Source organism: Chelonia mydas, chromosome 9, assembly GCF_015237465.2.
Source record: "Chelonia mydas isolate rCheMyd1 chromosome 9, rCheMyd1.pri.v2, whole genome shotgun sequence".
Taxonomy (NCBI): domain Eukaryota; kingdom Metazoa; phylum Chordata; order Testudines; family Cheloniidae; genus Chelonia; species Chelonia mydas.
Genome location: NC_057855.1, coordinates 96,395,937 through 96,413,992, shown reverse-complemented (window position 1 = coordinate 96,413,992; position 18,056 = coordinate 96,395,937). Strand labels below are relative to the sequence as shown.

At 43.8% G+C, this 18,056-nt stretch overlaps 2 protein-coding genes across 24 annotated transcripts in view; one reads left to right on the top strand and one right to left on the bottom strand.

The window, feature by feature from the left end:
* Nucleotides 1-10,780, top strand: part of FHL1 (four and a half LIM domains 1) — a 64,917-nt gene extending 54,137 nt beyond the window's left edge. For all 4 annotated transcript variants that reach the window (XM_037909660.2, XM_037909659.2, XM_027830811.3 and 1 more), the window contains exons 2-6: nt 2,690-2,871; nt 4,397-4,574; nt 6,157-6,326; nt 6,977-7,163; nt 9,733-10,780. In XM_037909660.2, coding sequence (XP_037765588.1) covers nt 2,716-2,871; nt 4,397-4,574; nt 6,157-6,326; nt 6,977-7,163; nt 9,733-9,887 — 846 coding nt within the window. In that variant the 5' untranslated portion in view covers nt 2,690-2,715 and the 3' untranslated portion in view covers nt 9,888-10,780. The remainder of the gene's footprint in view (nt 1-2,689; nt 2,872-4,396; nt 4,575-6,156; nt 6,327-6,976; nt 7,164-9,732) is intronic.
* A 2,364-nt stretch (nt 10,781-13,144) lies between these two features.
* Nucleotides 13,145-18,056, bottom strand: part of MAP7D3 (MAP7 domain containing 3) — a 62,384-nt gene continuing 57,472 nt past the window's right edge. For all 20 annotated transcript variants that reach the window (XM_043522030.1, XM_043522028.1, XM_037909649.2 and 17 more), the window contains 2 exons: nt 16,944-17,239; nt 13,145-14,611 (listed from right to left, as the gene is read on the bottom strand). In XM_043522030.1, coding sequence (XP_043377965.1) covers nt 14,604-14,611; nt 16,944-17,239 — 304 coding nt within the window. In that variant the 3' untranslated portion in view covers nt 13,145-14,603. The remainder of the gene's footprint in view (nt 14,612-16,943; nt 17,240-18,056) is intronic.

The following is an 18,056-nucleotide window of genomic DNA, read 5'->3' as shown; positions in this document are numbered from 1 at the left end:
ATTTCTCTCTCATTTTTTCTTCATGTTAAACCTAAGACCAATGCAGGGTGCAGCTGGAAACATACTCAGGTACCCAGCACAGAAGTCCCTGACAGCACAGATGCAGGCCGTAATCATATGAAAGCGTCAAATTCTCTGTTTTGCTTGGATTTTGATTAGCTAGAGGGAGGTCCCTCTATGTCACCTTCCATCCAAGGGTGCTTTGCAACCAGAAATTAATTCAGCCGGTAAGGTGATTAAGTCTAATTACCCCATCTTGAGATGAAACTATACTTGCTCATGCGGAAAAAAAAAAAATCTACTCGCCCTCCTTTTATCATGATGATAAGGGAAAAACTGATGTTGGACTCATCAAAGAATTGCTTTCCCTGAGAAATGGCGTGCGGAGACTTTTACCAGTCTGTATTAATCTCATTTTACAGATGGACAAACTGAGGTGTAGTGACACAAAGGTTTCCATTTGTGTCTGGACTCAGGCCTGGCTGCTGTCCCCATTTGTGGGCCCAAGTTTTGTGCTCGTGTATTATTGATGCAAGTGCAAATATTGATGCTGTCTCTGCATTGCAATTACAGGATTTCCAGCCTCTGTACATGCACCCCTTGCTCAAGTCCTCGTTGAAATAATGACAGAGCCAGGAATTAACTCAGCTCTCCTGACGCCCGCTCCTGTGTCTTAATGCCAGGCCATCCTACCTCTCACACATCCCATCCAACTCTTGGAGGGTGATCTAAAATGTAGGAGGGGGCTGATCAAAGTGTTTTTTTCGCTCACTTTTCATTGTTAAATTGTGAAGAACTCCTTTAATTCTTAAATTACCAGGTACAATCTGTAGGACTCAATATGTGTAAATTCAGGTTACCGTGAGTGACGTACTCTTGTGTGCAAGGACTGCTGGGCAGGCAAAGCTGGCACTGACCTTTCTTTTATTGGCTTAAACTTAGTCCAGCCCCTGCCCCCCCCCTCCCGCCCCCTCCAAAGCTCAAATATAAATCTGAAGTTTAAACACAGTTTGGGGATTCTGCTGCCACTGACAAAAATTCAAATTTTGGAGCAGATGCAAACACTGGCAGATTAGCCACAGGGTGGTGCACAGGGGCCCCAGCCAACTGGGGGTGGGGGGAGGCCTGGTTTCTGCTGCCGGGCCGGTGCGGGCCGGGGGAGCCCCCATGCCCCCTGACCCCGTCCCCGGCAGAAGCCGGGGGATAGGGGAAGCCCCCACAGAGCACCCCCCCGACCCCGGTGCCCTGCAAATGTGCGGGGGTTGCAGGGGCAGCCCCAGCACCCGGACCCCTGCTGTGTCCTAGGACTGGAGGAGCTCTCACTCCCTGCTGCAACCTGGGGCTGTGATGCAGGGACAGAGCTTTTCCAGTCGTGGGGGCCGCAGTGGGTGGGCGGAGTGTAGAAAGGCGCAAACGGGTTGTGGGGTGGGCAGAATGGGGGAGAACCCTGCATAGAACAGGGACCAGACCCCGGTGAAGGGGCAGAAAAGCGTGGAGCTGTGGGTGGGGGGCCACAGGTGGCAGGGGCGGAATGGGGGGGGGGAGACCGCAGGTGGAAGGAGCCCCCACTTGCTCTGGCCCAGTGCCCCAGGAAATCTTAATCCGCCCCATGTCAAGCCCATCATTAACAATACGGGGGCTCAGTAGCTCCTTGACACAGCAGGGCACCCTGGCCTGCTTGTGACGGTATCACGCATCTCATAGGCATGGTATGAGCTGCCCTCTGGTGGCAACAGAGGGTAAGTGTGCCAATGTGCCCGCAAGAACACTGTAGCTGTGATAGGACTAAAGATTGCCCTGAGGTGAGGGGTGTGTGTGTGAAAGAGACAGATGTTCCGAGGGCTCAAGACCTTACCATGACTGCATAAATACACATGCCACACCCACACAATTTTAAAACCTGCCATCACCAGGGAGGCCATTGATGTCATGCTGTGGCCCAAAGGGCCAGGCAAGGGAAAAGCAGTGAAGAGCTAGAGGCACCTCGGAGTATGCAATGTCCTGCCACTGTGAAGGGGCGCGTGCAGCCTTTGCAGCAATCGTTGCTGTTAGAAACCCTGTTTAGAACATAACGAACATTTTCTTTTACATACGACGTCTGTGGCTGACTGTGCGCTGCGTTACTGCTGGCTGCGCGGCTCACAGGCGCGTTTGCTCGTGATGATGGGTGCGTAAGAAATATTTGGGTGTGGTTTAAGTAACTGTTGAGTATAAGGCACTAGGCACCGTGCAAGCCTGACGGCCCATTGCCTGTAAAACGGTGAGGAGGGCAGTTGTGGGAAGAGGCTGAGCGCCAGGCACGAGGACCTGCCGTGCTTGCCATGAGCCAGCTGCTTGGCGATGCCCAGCCATGAACCACCGCTGATTGAAGACGCTCCCAAAATATGGGTAGACCTGGCTATTTTGTGCTGTCTAGGTCACTGTTCATTCAGAGCAGCTGGCCCCCGACATGTACAGCTCTGCCCCACCTGCCATAAAAAGGCCCTTGAAGAACTTTGCTTGTGGTGAACTTGCTGTCGTATCACGTTTAGCCTTGCTGGCATGCGTGCCCCTGGCACCACAAGACCTGCTGTCACACGAGGGGTTGTCACGCAGAGGCGGGCAGCCAAAGTCCAGCACTATGGCAGGAGCGTCAGCCGTGTGTTGGAATGGCTCTTTGAGTACAATTTACCCTCCTGTCCCCCTGCAGGGCCCAGCAGTTACACCGTGGGCACCATGTCGGAGCGCTTTGATTGCCATTACTGCCGCGACCCGCTGCACGGGAAGAAGTACGTGCAGAAGGAGGGCCGCCACTGCTGTGTGAAGTGCTTTGAAAAATTCTGTGCCAACACCTGCATCGAGTGCAAGAAGCCCATTGGCGCTGACTCCAAGGTACAGGGGGCTGCTGCCCACATGATCCCTCTGGCCGTACGTTCTCAAAGTAGTGGCCAGTGGCTTCCCACTGGATTGTGGTATGAGGCGGTCACTGTCCTGGGGACAGCTGGTAGGCAGTTTGATTGCCCCCCTTTGACTTTTTTTCACTCTTTCTGACCTTTTAAAATAAAGTGGGGGAGGGGGGTTGGCAGCCCAGGCTTGGAAGGGGGTCAGTGCTATTGGCAGGAGGAACGGGGCTGGCGGTGCAGACATCACGGTGTGGCGCAGGAACGCCGTCAGAGGATTAGTACCAGAGTGATGGAAGGCGCTTGGAGAACAATACCTGGGAGGCTGTTTCCAGCGCAAGGGGTGATTTGAAATGAAGGGACCAGCCTGGGAGTGGGCAAAGGGCACAGCATGGGGAGGAGGGAGGCGAGCTGGTGGAGCAGGCTTGTTACATCCTTTTGGACAGAGTGGGGAAGAGAGGCTAGGTACAAGGCATGTAACGTGAGTGGACCTGGAGAAAGAGGCTCAGGCTTCTGGAGGGACAGCGTAGGTGGCGATAGATGACCAAGGGCTAGAAGATCTGTTAACATCAGGCTGAAAGTCCATTCCCCACACACAGCTTTCAGGTGTAGTTTCCTGAAACTTTTATTTGAAAAGCTGTTATGGGCCATGTGTTCAGCTTGTGTCAATCAGCTCTGGCCTTCTGCTGCCATTTGGGGAAGCTTTCTGGGAACTCCAAGGTTCTAGTAAGATGGGCATGGGCTAAATGTAACTGTTTCTTCGGCAAGTGTGTGCGGTGAAAAAGGGCAAAACGGCACAGCAGACACTTTCCCCATATTTATCCCCGGCAGAATGTCACCATTTGCCCAACAACAACTGTTTTTGGGGTTTGCACAGAATAACCTTGTGTTAGCAAGGAAGCTGAGCAGCCCACATTCCTTTTTAAGGCAGCGCCAGTAAATCAAATGCTTTTTTGTGATTTAGGCCTCATTTAGAATTTTCCTGGGAGTGGACGTCCAGCTCCCCTCCGACTGCATTCTGACTGCAGGGAGCCTGGCGATGGCAAAGGCCCAAGGAACCCGAGACCACGCACTCTCAAAGGGGTGTATATTGCACTGGGTTTGAAACACCTTCCCTCACTGGAACCTAGCTTCAAAGTGTGCCAGGCCCAACTCAGTGCTTCAGAGAGAAATAGATTAAGTACCGTGCAGTCTACCCTCTGTGGACCTTTCAAATGAGATCTTAAAAACCAAGTGCCTATATATTATGATTGCCATTAAAGAATCCAATATTATCCTGGTGCCATGACCAATATTTCCTGTTCTTCCACTGGTGTGCTGTTTGGCGGCTGTCCTCCACCCGAGCTGGCTGCACTGAGTCCTGCTAGACACGTGTGTGTGGTGGTAGATAAAGCGGGAACATATTTGGAGTGAAAAGGTGCTACAGTATTGTGAAATCTTGTCATTCGTGCTTTCGGAGATGCGGGGGGGGCTTATGGCACTGTACAACGATGCATTTTTGTTCTTGTTGTTCCTAGGAGCTGCATTTCAAAAACCGTTACTGGCACGATAACTGCTTCCGCTGCTTTAAGTGCTACACGTCTCTGGTTAACGAGCCCTTCATGCTAAAGGAAAACAATAAAGTTTGGTGCAGCAGCTGCAGTGCCACTGAGGGTGCAAACAAATGCAAAGGCTGCTTCAAAGCTATTGTTGCAGGTACGGCTGCTGGTTACCCAGCTCGTGGATAGTCCAAATCTAGGGTAGACAGATGTCCTGATCTTTGTAGGGACAGTCCTGATTGCTGGGACTTTGGCTTATACGGGCACCTATTACCCCCACCTCCTATCCCAATTTTGACACTTGTTAGCTGGTTCCCTTATCTAACTCTGACTGCTGACTTGGGGTCCTAGCCAGCACAAACTACCAGGGTCTTGCCAAACCATGGTAGGCAGCAGCTAATGGCCGTGCACCAGGCTGACCTGCTCAGGAAGATGGACCTGCTCCTGAAAACTCCTAGACCCATGCCGTGGCCTAACCCCACAGCAGCCGCGTAGCCAGGTGGAGGGAATGGGGGAGCGATAAAAAAAAGTGCCACCGGGTGAGTAAAAGCGCCCCAGCGGCTGGTGCCTTTTTTTCGGATCACTCCCCCCCCAGCTACGCCACTGCCCCACAGTCAGGAGCTAGGCAAGCCAGTGCTCAAGGGGCAGGGTGACTGGCACTTGCCTAGCTAGTTCCAGCTTTACACAGTCTCATTAAAAATAAGCCCTTGCCTTTTTCTGTCTGTGATTTAGCCTTGTGCTTATACTGTACCCTCGCACTTGGTTTTTAACCCTGGTCCTTGAAAAACAAAAACAGCTCCCTGGAGGAGAGCACGAGAGCCAGGATTTTGGCACGCGCTCAGCTTCCATTTAGGCAGCAGAACCAGAGCCCACAGTTTCAAGAGCTCAGCCTGGTCGATGCCGAACTTTGCTGGCCATGTGTGTCCCAATCCGCATTGTGGCGGGGCCCGCCTCCGCCGCTTCCTGCACCTCCCATTGGCTGGGAATGGCAAACTGCGGCCACTGGGAGCCGTGCCTGCGGACAGTCAATGTAAACAAAATGTCCCGCGGCCCGCCAGCGGATTACCCTGACGGGCCACGTGACGAAAGTTGCCAACCCCTGCTTTAGAGCATGGTTCTGCATCCCTGCCCATCCTGGCTAATAGCCACTGATGGATCTATCCTCCATGAGTTTATCTAGTTCTTTTTTTGAACCCTGTTATAGTCTTGGCTTTCACATCCTCTGGCATTGTGTGAAGAAATATTTCCCTGTGTTTGTTTTAAACCTGCTGCCTATTAATTTCATTTGGTGACTCCTAGTTCTTGTGTTATGAGTAAATACCACTTCCTTATTTACTTCCTCCACACCAGTCATGATTTTATAGACCTTTACTGTATTGCCCCTTAGTCATCTCTTGTCCAAGCTGAAAAGTCCCAGTCTTATTAATCTCCCCTCATATGCAAGCTGTTCCATGCCCCTAATCATTTTTGTTCTCCTTTGGTGAACCTTTTCCAATTCCAATGTATCTTTTTTGAGATGGGGCAACCACATCTGCAGGCAGTATTCAAGATGTGGGCGTACCATGGATATGTATAGAGGCAATATGATATTTTCTGTCTTATCTATTCCTTTCTTAATGATTCCCAACATTCTTTTAGCTGCGTGAGTGTTCATGCAGCAATGGCCCTGAAAGCATTAATAGTGACCCGTGTGGGCTGCACAAATTCCTGTACCAGCAACCTGTTGCTTTCTGTTGCAGGAGACCAAAATGTTGAATACAAGAAGTCATTCTGGCACAAGGAATGCTTCACCTGCAGCCAGTGCAAGCAAGTGATAGGAACAGGCAGCTTCTTCCCCAAAGGAGAGGATGTCTACTGTGTCTCTTGCCATGAACATAAGTTTGCCAAGCTGTGTGTTAAGTGCAAGAATGTAAGTCACCATGCAGTTCTTGGGTTGGGAAGGGGCCCTTTGCCTATGGGAGCATTGAGTTGAGCAGAGGAGCAGAAGAACAAGCTGGACTAATCTTAACCTTTTTTTTAAATTGAGAAAATCATCAGATTGAGCAAAGATTTCACTGTAGTTGTCATAGTTTTTCCAGACACCCGTATTTAACCAAAGGAATTTGGGCTTAGTCTCTTTACTCCTTCATCAAAAGGAAAGCTTCCCTGCATAACGAATAAAGTAAAGCAAACAACATCCTCACTTCCACTGCTAAAAAGCTGACAGCTGTTGCTTGCTGATAATACTGGAATCATTAGTGAAAAGCTGGTACTGTAAACAACCAATGCTGTACAATATCTGTAACACTAATGGCTGAGAAATTTTCCTGAAAGTTCCTGGCCGATCAGATTTCAGCACAGAGAAACTCAGCCAGCTTTGTGCTGGTGTCTTTTAGGCAAAAACCTCTCAAAAGAAGGGAAATCCTTCTGTCGCTGTTTGAAGACGGGAACCCAAACCCACACGAGACCTAACCGTAGCAAGCTCCTTCACCCCAGTTCTGAAACCCAGTTGTCTTACCTGTAAGGATTTGCAGTGATGGTTACAGCATAACGCTTCCCTTATGTTCATTTCTGCCCTAGGCCATCACTTCTGGAGGACTCACTTACCAGGAGCAGCCTTGGCATTCAGAGTGCTTCATCTGTACTGGCTGCTCAAAGCAGATTGGTGGGAAACACTTCACCGCTGTGGAGGATCAGTTCTACTGTGTTGAGTGCTACAAGACAAAAGTTGCCAAGAAGTGTGCTGGCTGCAAGAACCCCATTACAGGTAAGTTGGTCAATTAGTGCATACTGAGACTCAGCAAAGGCAGCGTTGTTTTATCCAGCCCTTCCTCCCTTTTACAGATTTGTCCTAGCACTTTCTCACCCCTTCACTCTGACCACCCCCAGAGCAGTCTCCTGAAGAATAGGCTTAAAATAGACAGAAGGAGGTGGCCTTCATTTGGGCTAAAAGAGGTGTAATAAATTATAGTAAGAAAACAGAAGGCAGGTATGTGGATAGAGTTTGCTGATGTTCTACATCACACACATTGTAACACCTGTTTTAAGTAACAACTAGTGACCTACACCTGCAGAACTGGAACATGATGCTAGTTTGGTTCCTTCTGCCTAATTGGATATAGGAATGAAGTGGAAAGCAGGGGATGATTTCCATTAACTCCAAAAACCCTCACAGAAACATTGTATAGACATGATTCTAAAACCCATTCATGATTCTAAGACATGAATGGCTTTTGGAGCATTCTTACAGCAGGCATAGGATTTGCTAGTTCATAGATCTAAAAAAAATCCATAGAAAGGAATAGAACTTAGTAGAAAATAACTATTTCCCTAAAGCCACCACCTTATCCTCCAAATCCCTCTTCAGCTCCCCTCTCCCACAGGGCATGTACAAAACCGCAGCCTGAGAATGGCAACCCAGGGAGCAAGCCATGTACGTTTTTAGCCAGGCAGTAGCTATGATCCCATCCTGTTATGGTTTTACCATCTCCCTCACTGCACCTGCTTGTTTGCCTTATCCACTTGCAAACTCTGGGGCAGGGAATGTCTTGAATACATTGTACAGCACCTAGCATGATGGAGGCCTTAAGACTTGTTCATAAGCAGGACATAAGTCAGAGTATTAGAACTGTGTAAATTAAGCTGCAATTCTATTGTCTGAGCTCCCAGCAGCCTCAGTTAGCAGGATAATTGAAGCCTGAGTTTGGGAAGGTGCGTTAAATACTAAGTCAGCTGAAGGGGATCACAGTTAAGGTCTCCAAATTCCTTAAGTTTAAATTAAGCAAGGGGCAGTATGTATGCACGTTACTCCTGGGGGAATTCTGCATCACTGTGCACGTCATTGCACTTGCACAGATTTCTTTGCTTCCCCGCAGAAAAATGACTTCTGACAGGGAAATCGCAAGAGCAGTCATGTGCCCACTCACTGGCAGTAAAGGGAGGTTGGTTTGAGCACCCAGAGCAGCCGGTAGAAATGTAAATTACCAGCGGGGGCAGGGCTGGGCAGTCATGCATGCAAGACAGACACTCTGTCCCTCTTGCTTGCTAGCGTGGCATGCTTGGCGTGGAGGGGCAGGGCTTTGGGGTGTTTCTGAAGACATAGGTGTGGGGCAGGGTCTGTTCCCTCAGGCAGAGCAGAGTGTAGCAGCCTGCCTGTTTAGTGAATTCCCCCAGACATATAAAACAGTTGTAAAAATGTTAAGGCTCCTTTACATTGCCAGAGTGGTGTAAAGGAGCCTTATTGTAAAAGGACAGTGTGGCCTTATAAATGCTTATTGGTGCTTTAGTGATTAGAACTGGTCTAAATTTTTGGACTGAAAATTTCCTATGAAAATGTTCTCCATGAACTATTTGCTACTGACCTTTTTGGAGATGGTCAGTAGCCACTATAAACTGTGAGTTTAAGACCCCAGCCATCACTTGCTTTTCAGTTGCCTATAATGTAACACTGAGCATATGGCTACATATATTTGTTGACTAATAACTAGAAGTAGAGGGTCAATACTAGCTACATTACTATTAGACAAAGGGGGTTTGGTGATTTCCTCCAGTGCTCCCCACTCCCATTCTCTAGCCGTTATATTATAGTTTAAATAAATTACCAAAATAATTGAAACCAGCTTGATTATATTACATTTTGACAAAAAATATGCAGAATTTAAAAATAGTGTGTAGAATTTTTATTTTTTTTGTGAAGAATTCCTGCAGGAGTAGCACACGTATTAAAAGCTGTTTTACAGGGAGATTGGAAAGAGCTGGAGGAAGGCTGGGTTTAGAGGGCAGGACCCACAGAAGAAAAGGCTTTTCACTGCAGGATTGGCAAAACTGTGGACAGGAGACAGGACTAAGCCGCTTGAAGCAAGATCAGAATCAGACCCTAAGTGCATTCCTAGGAGGCTCTAAGTGGTCTGGGAAACCCCTCTGGGAGAAAATGATTTTTTTTTTTTTTTAGTTTTGAAACAAACCAGGTTTAAAAATGGAAGTTGTCAAGACAATGTGGGCAGAGAGGTGCTGCTGAAACTTAAAGGGGCCTGATTGCACCAAAAGAGCTGCATTCCAACTGCTGGGGTTTTCACCAGTCCTTTACCAGCAGAGGTTGAAATGGTTTGCTGTGGTAGACAAGACAGAGCAGAGCAGGGCATCTGGGACCAAGTTCAGCTCTTGATAGGTCTGGCGGATTTTATACAGGTGCAGGAACATTGTTCTTTCTAGGAAAGCAACCAACTACTCTATCCTTTCTATAAGTCAATAGACATTAACAAAGAACAAGTTACGTTCTGTTGAAAGGAATGTTATTAATTACCTTCTGTAATAACTCCTTCTATCTTTCTAAATAGGATTTGGAAAAGGATCCACTGTGGTCAGCCATGAAGGCCAATCCTGGCATGATTATTGTTTCAAGTGTACCAAGTGTTCCCGTCCTTTGGCTAACAGGCGCTTTGTCTATCATAATGAGAAAATTTACTGCGCTGACTGTCCCCATAGACTGTAAGGAGCAGCCTCAGCCTTTGCTGTAAAATGGATTGGAGCCTTGCTCTTGTATCTGAGCTGCTTCAGAAGGGCCTACTAAAGGAGCTTGCACATTAAACCCTATCTTCTTCCATTTTACAGAATGGTTCAGACCTCCTGCCCCAGCCTATTTCAGCTTGTTTGACTTTAGATTTTAAGGTTCTGCAGTAACAAAACTTACTCAGTTGCAAAACTAACTTTGCTTTCATGACAATTAACACAAAAGCTTGAGGTGCCAGAATTTTAGGTCCTTAAATATCACCTCTTCTGCATGATGATTAGCATAAAGTAAAACAAACACTGATTTTGTAACTTAAGTTGAAGTTTGACACTTAATGAAGTGGTTTTTGGAGCATAAGGAACATACAAATCTTTGCACCCACTGAAACCCCCCAAAAAAACCCATCGGTAAGAAGATGCAAAGACCACACCCAGGATCATAGATATGGTGCTTCGCAATTATCCATTCATGAGTACTTTATATACAGACATGCAGTTAGAAGCAACTAAACATTAATGCCTTTGCTTATACTGCCATATAAAGCAAGTTACAGCAAGTATATGGTATGGCTTTGTTTATGTTTTGCTACTGTGGTTTAGCTAGGGAGAATGCTAAAACAGATTTATGGCAATTTTAACTTAAGGTTTAATCCTGATTTTAAATTGGCTTGTCAGAGGGTTTTGCTTACCAGCTTTTTTACTTTAATTATGCTGTCTACACCTGGTTTACTAATTCACCACCTTCATGAAGTTATTCTTTGAAGCATAACATACAAAGAATGTATATGCATTTTTAAAACATTGTAGGATAGCTCTCCTACCATGACAACACGTTATTTTAAGATCTAATAAAAATTGGATTAATGCTTGTTTGGATTCATGAAGTCTGGACGATTGTGTCTCTTCACTAGTTTCTGTAGGAAACAAATATCAAGGTGTGTCAAAGTCACTAAGACCCTCCCCCTTTACACTGCACAAGTGTACTTGTTTTGAGGACCCCTCCTTCCCCCATTGCAGTTAACACTGAGTGCCAACCCCTACACTGCCAAGAGCATATTTAAATGTGCCTGTGGCCAACATACTGTATAGTTACGGGAAAATTAACCTAAAATTGGTGTCTGTTCCTCTGAAATCCCTCTTCCAAATGTAATCTATTTTAAAATAAAACGGCGCAGCCTGAGCAACATTAAGCCATCTCAACTCCCTGAGTTCCCCTTGTGATTCAGGGCAGGGACAGGGGGATAGAAGGAGGTCATACAACACACACAAGGTTTTGAGGATGACCGCTATAGTGGGGACATGGGAGGCAGCTGAGCAGTACCTCAGACACACACGGATGGGGTATGACGATTCCCTGCTCTGCTAGAGTCCAAAAGGATATTTTGTTATTCTCTATGCTCTTCTACAGGACCATATTCAAAGCTCAAACCATTGCCTTTATTGAGCAGCATAATCAATGTTAGCAAAGGCACGGTATTAAACCAGAGCACAATTACAGTTTCTTCAGACCTCCAAAAACATGGAAATTAGAGAGCCGTTCTATGGCACCTTTGATCTTTGAACAAAATGAAAGACCTATGGCCCTGAAATACTCAATTTCTTGAAACTTTTTTCAATTTCACAGCAGCGATAATGCTCACTGAACTTTGTCTTTCATAGAGTAGACCTCAGAATTTACCAGATTAATTTGGAGGCCAGAATTTAACAGTCTAATAAAAAGAAAATATAAGCTGTGTTGTACTACAAAGTGACTCTAAACAATACTGAAGATTGGTTTTTGTGACAGGATTTATATTTGGAGAAAGGAAAGAGTGTCAAATTTAACAGCAACAAGGTACTAACTTATCTTCTCCAAATCCTGTCCTTTGGCACTTCATTAAAAGGAAATAATTTATCCTCTTGGTAATTAAACTGGTGTTAATTTGTAACATGCCACTAATGATCAATGGACCTCAAAAACAATGAGGAGTCCTTGTTGCATCTTAGAGACTAACATTTATTTGGGCATAAGCTTTCGTGGGCTAGAACCCACTTCATCACTAGTAATAGTTTAGGGCAAGGGAGTTGCTGATAATCACTTACCTATGAGACTTCTAGTCTGTCAATGTTGGTTTCTACTTAAAATGGCAGAAAAACTTAATTGCAGGACTATCCCTTTGTATATTTTAATTCTACATTGCATAAGAATAGCTCCAGCCACCAATACTGGAAGTCACAAGAACCACGAAATATTCAGTTCCAATAACTGCTTTTCCCTATTGATTCATGTGAAAAAACACGCTCGAGCCGAGTGCATTAACAGGAAGCATGTGAAAGTATAATTAGCATTAGGGCCTCACATCTTCCAACCCTCTTACAAACTAAAAATTCTTATAGACTGTTGAAGAAACTACAATGCTAATTGAAACAGTCCCTTTTGCAAGTTCTTTGCTTCTTCCTTCTGGCAGTGGTCCCCAAACTTTACCTGGCAACCCCTTCACCTCCACCCACCCCCAGAGACAGGGTCAGGAGCAGGGGATCGAGGCTGGGACCACAGCTACAGGAGGGACCGGGAGCAGAGCCGAGGCCAGGCCCAGGGATGGAGCTGGGTGGTGCTCCCTCCCCGGCCCCTATGGGGGCTGGCCTAGGCCCCAGCCTTACCCCACCCCACACACACTTTCAGGACCTCTGCCTTATGGAGTAGATACCAATTATAACTAATATACTAAAAAGGTATCAGGATTAGAAGTGTATTTTAGATCAGGGAGTATAACAAGGTGAAGACTGTGGATTTGATGCAATACAAAAGACATTTAACAAACTGAGGCTACTCGAACTGCTATGTGTACATACAGCACCTAAATCCACCAGAAACAGCTACTTGGAAAAGCAAGATGTATTGTCCAGTAATGTTCCCAGCAGTCATGGCTTTCCTGTACTGAGTATAAAGTGCTGCAAAAAAGGAAGTCAGAACGTAACTCACTGGCTTCAGTGAACTTATTTTCTTCTTTAAGAGTCAATAGTTTTGTACATGTGCTTTTACAGCACTTAGCCCAAGAGGCCCACTAAGACTACCACAATACAAATAAGTCTAACCATTCAAATTTTATTTTAATAGCAAAAATTAGTTTATGGAGTCTATTGTATATTAGAGTGGTTGTTTTGGTCAACATCTGACTGCATCTCCAGGCAAAGCAGTTGGGGAAACGTTTTGAGAGCTCTAGTAACCTAATGTTCAGTACTGCAAAAACCAACACACTGTTCAACTGCAAAGTTTATTTAACAGCGCACACATATTTACAAACAGCTGTAACAGAGCATTCAACAAATAACATCTGCACAGAAAAAAATATCAGCATCTTGTTTGTTAGAATGATTGTCTCTGCCAGAAACAGCTATTATACAAAAATACATTTTTTTCTTTTTACCTAAGGCACTGCTCTAAGTCTAAAACAGTTCTACTATAATTGGAATAGCAACGGGTTGAGAAAGTAGGAAGAATGAGGGTTTCCTGTTTTAACTGTGGTGTCGAGAAAGGAACACATTTAGTTCCAGCAAGAACATTTGCATTTTAACACTGAAAACGCAGCTGCCATTCAGATGATTAATTGGTACTGAAGTGTCAGCTAAGATTTAAGCAGGGTTTGAGAAAGCAATTCTTTAAAGAAATCATTATCCTATATCTCTTACAAAGGCATAAGAACGGGACTGCACTTACACTTTTTGTAGCAGCCATTTGCAAAAGATAGTTAATCTCTTCATGCTGTAAAAAGCAAGTAACTAATGCAGCCTTTAGGAAAGGGAATACATATGCTATTTGCAGTCATTGTTATAAAGCTAGCACAGGAACATGTAGAATAATTAACATGAACAAAAAACAGGACTTGAATGGCCTAATACTGTTATGTACACAACATAATACTTACATGAGTGTAGATAAATATGTAATTCAAATGAAAACATTTTAAAAAGCATGACAAATGTTAAACTGCACTATAACAAACACGTTTAGGTACTCAACATTTCCGCAGTATATTAGTGCATATATACTCGTGTATATTGTAAAATTTTAGGACGTTCCAGTAACATTAAAATGTATTAATGATTGTACAATTCTGTATTTTGAAGCTACTAATATTTTCATATTAGAAATAATCCAAAACAGTTTAACCCAGTGTTGGATCAAAGAGATAACTGACCAATTTAGCTTTTCTTAAATATCCTATTAGTATCACCAACTGTACAGAGATGTTACATGGAAAATAAAACAAATGGGATTTGGTTTTTATATGCACAGAATGCATAATTTTTATTTTAAATTTGCAAACTGCCACTTCAGAAACATGCAAAAATATTTGTCAGTGGCCAGCTGGTAAATTTCCAATGGCACACAGGGATGGTACATCAGACTAATATGAAAATAAAAGGACCCGGAGACAGGTTAGTGGAGATTTTGTAAAAGGAGAACAAGTGATATTTAACAAGGAAAGCCTGTCAAACAGTCCACTAAACAAATGGAAAAGGAACAACAGCAAGGAAGTCTCCCTGAAAGTTTTCAAGGTGCAAATTTAGAAGTTTATTATCCCTTCCCTGCTGGTCTTTTTTGCAAGCTTGAAGACAGGTAAAGGTTAACAAGCAGCTTTTCAAAACAAGGCCTTCGGTACTTGATAAAACACTGGATTACTGAAGTGCAATCAGGTTATTTCCAGGACTCTAGTGTTCACAGTTCTGTCCAAAGAGCAAAGAAGAGGTGGTTAATGTTCTCATGCTGTGCAGTATGGACTGTATACAAGACACCAAGTACATCTGCTATCTGTGTCAGGGGCCACGTCTAACATAACCAGCAGCAGATCTGCAGCTTACCTATTTCATTAACTGTCAGAACAGTGGTTTCTGTCTCGGGATAACAGCTGGTTAGTCCACACTTGCACATGCATAATCAAATATAACAAATGCAGTAAATTTTTCCTGATATAAGTGTGTAAATATATTAGTTTGTAAAATTATGTACATACCTGCTACATCACACTACCTCAAAACATATCTAGCTGAACGAGGCCCAAAGCCCAGCCTAGAGACTATGGTTTCTCTAATTAAATACACTCGTCTTCTGCTTAACTGCATTAGTTATTAGCAGGCTCAAAATACTGTCATTCTATTTAGATTAACTTTCAAAATGCAGTAAGAATCTGGGGTGAACATTTCAAACCTCACTGGTGTTTATGGAAGGAGGTGTGAAAGCATCCAAACCTGAAGTCCTCCAAGTACCCACAGAAGCAATATAGCACTGGCACTGTGTACCTAGCTACTGTATCTGAACTCCAATCTGGAGGGACCACAGCAGGAGCAAGCCCTTCGCTCCATTTCCATGGCCCAGTCACAATCTTTGGCCTCTCACCTAAGTGGTAACAAGGGTGCATACTGCAATGGAATATATGTGACAAGTACATGAAACACACAAACATGGACATCTATCCTCTGGGAACTGGACAGAGAAGACAGCTGTCAGGAGTTTGGAAATGTTAAATGCTCTAATTTTGGTGTGTCATGTCTGAAGAGATGACTCGGGTGGTGTAACCATTCCATTTCCACTAAATAGCTTTTCCATTTAGGACACCTGTCCACATGAGTCTTTGTCAAGTGGGTGGAGATCTCTTGTTATGAGCATGTTTTTGAACTGGTGTGTTGGAGATCCTAACTTGCAATGAAAAAAAAAGAAAAAGAAGAAAAAAAAAGTCCAGTCTTATACCAGCTAGTTTCACTCAAATCTCTGACCCACCACCCTAATGATCAGTCATGGACATGGATAACTACAAATGATTTGATAAGACAACAACTTTTGGAGGATTCCCACTATTAGACTGGTAATTCTTCTCTCCTCCACACTTCACACTCAGGCCTATCAGCTTGAGGTCTGTAGACTCGTTTGTTTTTTATAAACCTGTTTGTGCAATTCAGATTTTATTTCCATAACCTCAGAAGTTTTGCTTGGGATGCAATGCAGGTTTGATATACTGTTTTCTGCATTACAGATCTCTAACAAACAGCTTTTAAAATTAATGCATTCTGTACTGAGTTTACCAGAAAGAAATCACAGTTCCTTTCCAGCAAAGTGTAACACAGTTAACACTTCCTCCCTACTGCTTATTGTCTAGTGTTTAGAGGGGAGGACTGGTAGTCAGGACTCTTGGGTTCTTTTCCCACCTCTATCACTAATTCACAGTGTGGCCACGGGCAAGTCTCAACTTCTGTCGACTCATCTGTAAAATCAGCACATCTACCTCAGAGGTGTATGAGGCTATTCCTAAATGAAATGCATCAAGTGCACAATATTAATTAAATAATCATTCGCTCTAGAAACAAACATCTGTTATTCATTTTATCCCCATATTAATGGAACATCTTTCATTCAGCACTAGCACCAAGAGTATGCCTGTTGTCATGTCTAGTCAAGCTCACACAACATGAAGAATTAATATTATTTTACAGTAAAAAAAACAGGTGTTGCAGAACAATCTTCCTCTTGACAAGTGCCGAGTAACTAAAAGCCCTACAGACTTTGAAGTGGTAATTTTAAGACTCAAAACATCTCAGCCCCAGCAAAGTGCAAGAATATACTTAAGTGGAAGGGCTTAAGTCAGAGAGGTCTAGCTCATGAAGGGTTTTAATAGTAACCAGCAGCACTTTAAAAATTACCATTTTAAAAAAATCACAGTAACCATGTAAGAGATTTAAGAACAACAAAAAATAAAAAAAATTAAAAAAAGTTTTAGTCCTAGGGAGAGGCACAGAAGCTTCATTGTGATTGAGCTGTTCTTCCGGAAGAGCTCTCAGCGGGTGTGTTATCTAGCTGTAATAGTTAAGTCCCTTCAAAAGTCATCAACTGGTTACTCCTCGGACAAAAGGAAAATAATAAGCACAACAGTAAGAGCCTGTTGCTAGTTTAGAGAATACGAGAGATTCTCAAAAAAAAAAGAAAGCAAAATATATAGTAAATATTTAACAAAGCTACCTTAATTTAGTGGGAGCAGGCGGTAGAAGGGAAGTCAGCATACATTACCTGATGCAGTCTCTATAGGTTTGGTCAAGGAATTCACCATGCCATCGTCCTCAAAAGCTAATTTCGGACTAGAGGGAACTGTAGCAGCATCATTCAAGTTTTCATTACAGTTATCAGCAGTGATGCTGTCTGAACTCAGTTTGGTTGACTTGGAATGTACTCCAAGATCAATAATTTCTTCAAAAGTCCATGCATTAGATTTTCCATTGAGATTCTGTATAAGTCCAATCGTATGATCAGTTTCATTAATGTGCAATATTTCTGAATTCGGGATAACCATTTCTTTTGCTGAAGGACTGGAGAAAGAACAAAACACATTTGTTAAGAGTGCTGGACACCTGACCCTTATTTACCAACAGAAAAGGGGGTCAGCCAATTAGAAACCCCTATATTCTCCTCAATGAATATTTTTCGGGATAAACTGCCCTGCCTGCCATGCGATTGTTATAGGAGTCAGATCAGAAGGAACAACTGCAGCAACATCCAGTCAGTCACTGCTGCACCAATAACCATCAGATAAGAGCACAACTCCACAGAATTGGTATAAAAAAAAGTCACAGGATCCATGTCCCTGCTTTAATAGTCTGTGTTTCTGCTTTGTTTTCAGATTCATTTCTGATAAACACATGCATTTACTGATTCACAAACTACTCTGTAAAAGTGTTATATTCAAACCATCAGTTTCAATTAATTTTTGAAGAAGTCATGAAACATTTACACTTTATATTCCGTCACTAGACACATGTGGCAAGAACAGAAATTTTTTAATTTAATATCAGAGAATTTTCAGTGCAAATTCTAAAGCATCATTAGGATTTGGACAAGCAAACAGAATTGCCCATGAATCTAGAGATTTTTCCAAGGACTGGATGGAAATTCTCTCTCTGAAAATGAGAAATGTATTATTAAAAACTAATACTAAAATTCCCACCAAGTGAGGTTTTTAACATTGTTTTAGCTAAGCTGAAGGTGTCTTAGAGAATCCTGTAGATACTCTCCCTTCTCTCTACTCTCTTGGTTGGAGATTTAGTAACCAACTGTCATCCAGCCTCAGGGAAAACTGTTCATGTTATTGCCTTTGTTTACAAGTAAGACAGACATGTTTCTGTTTGT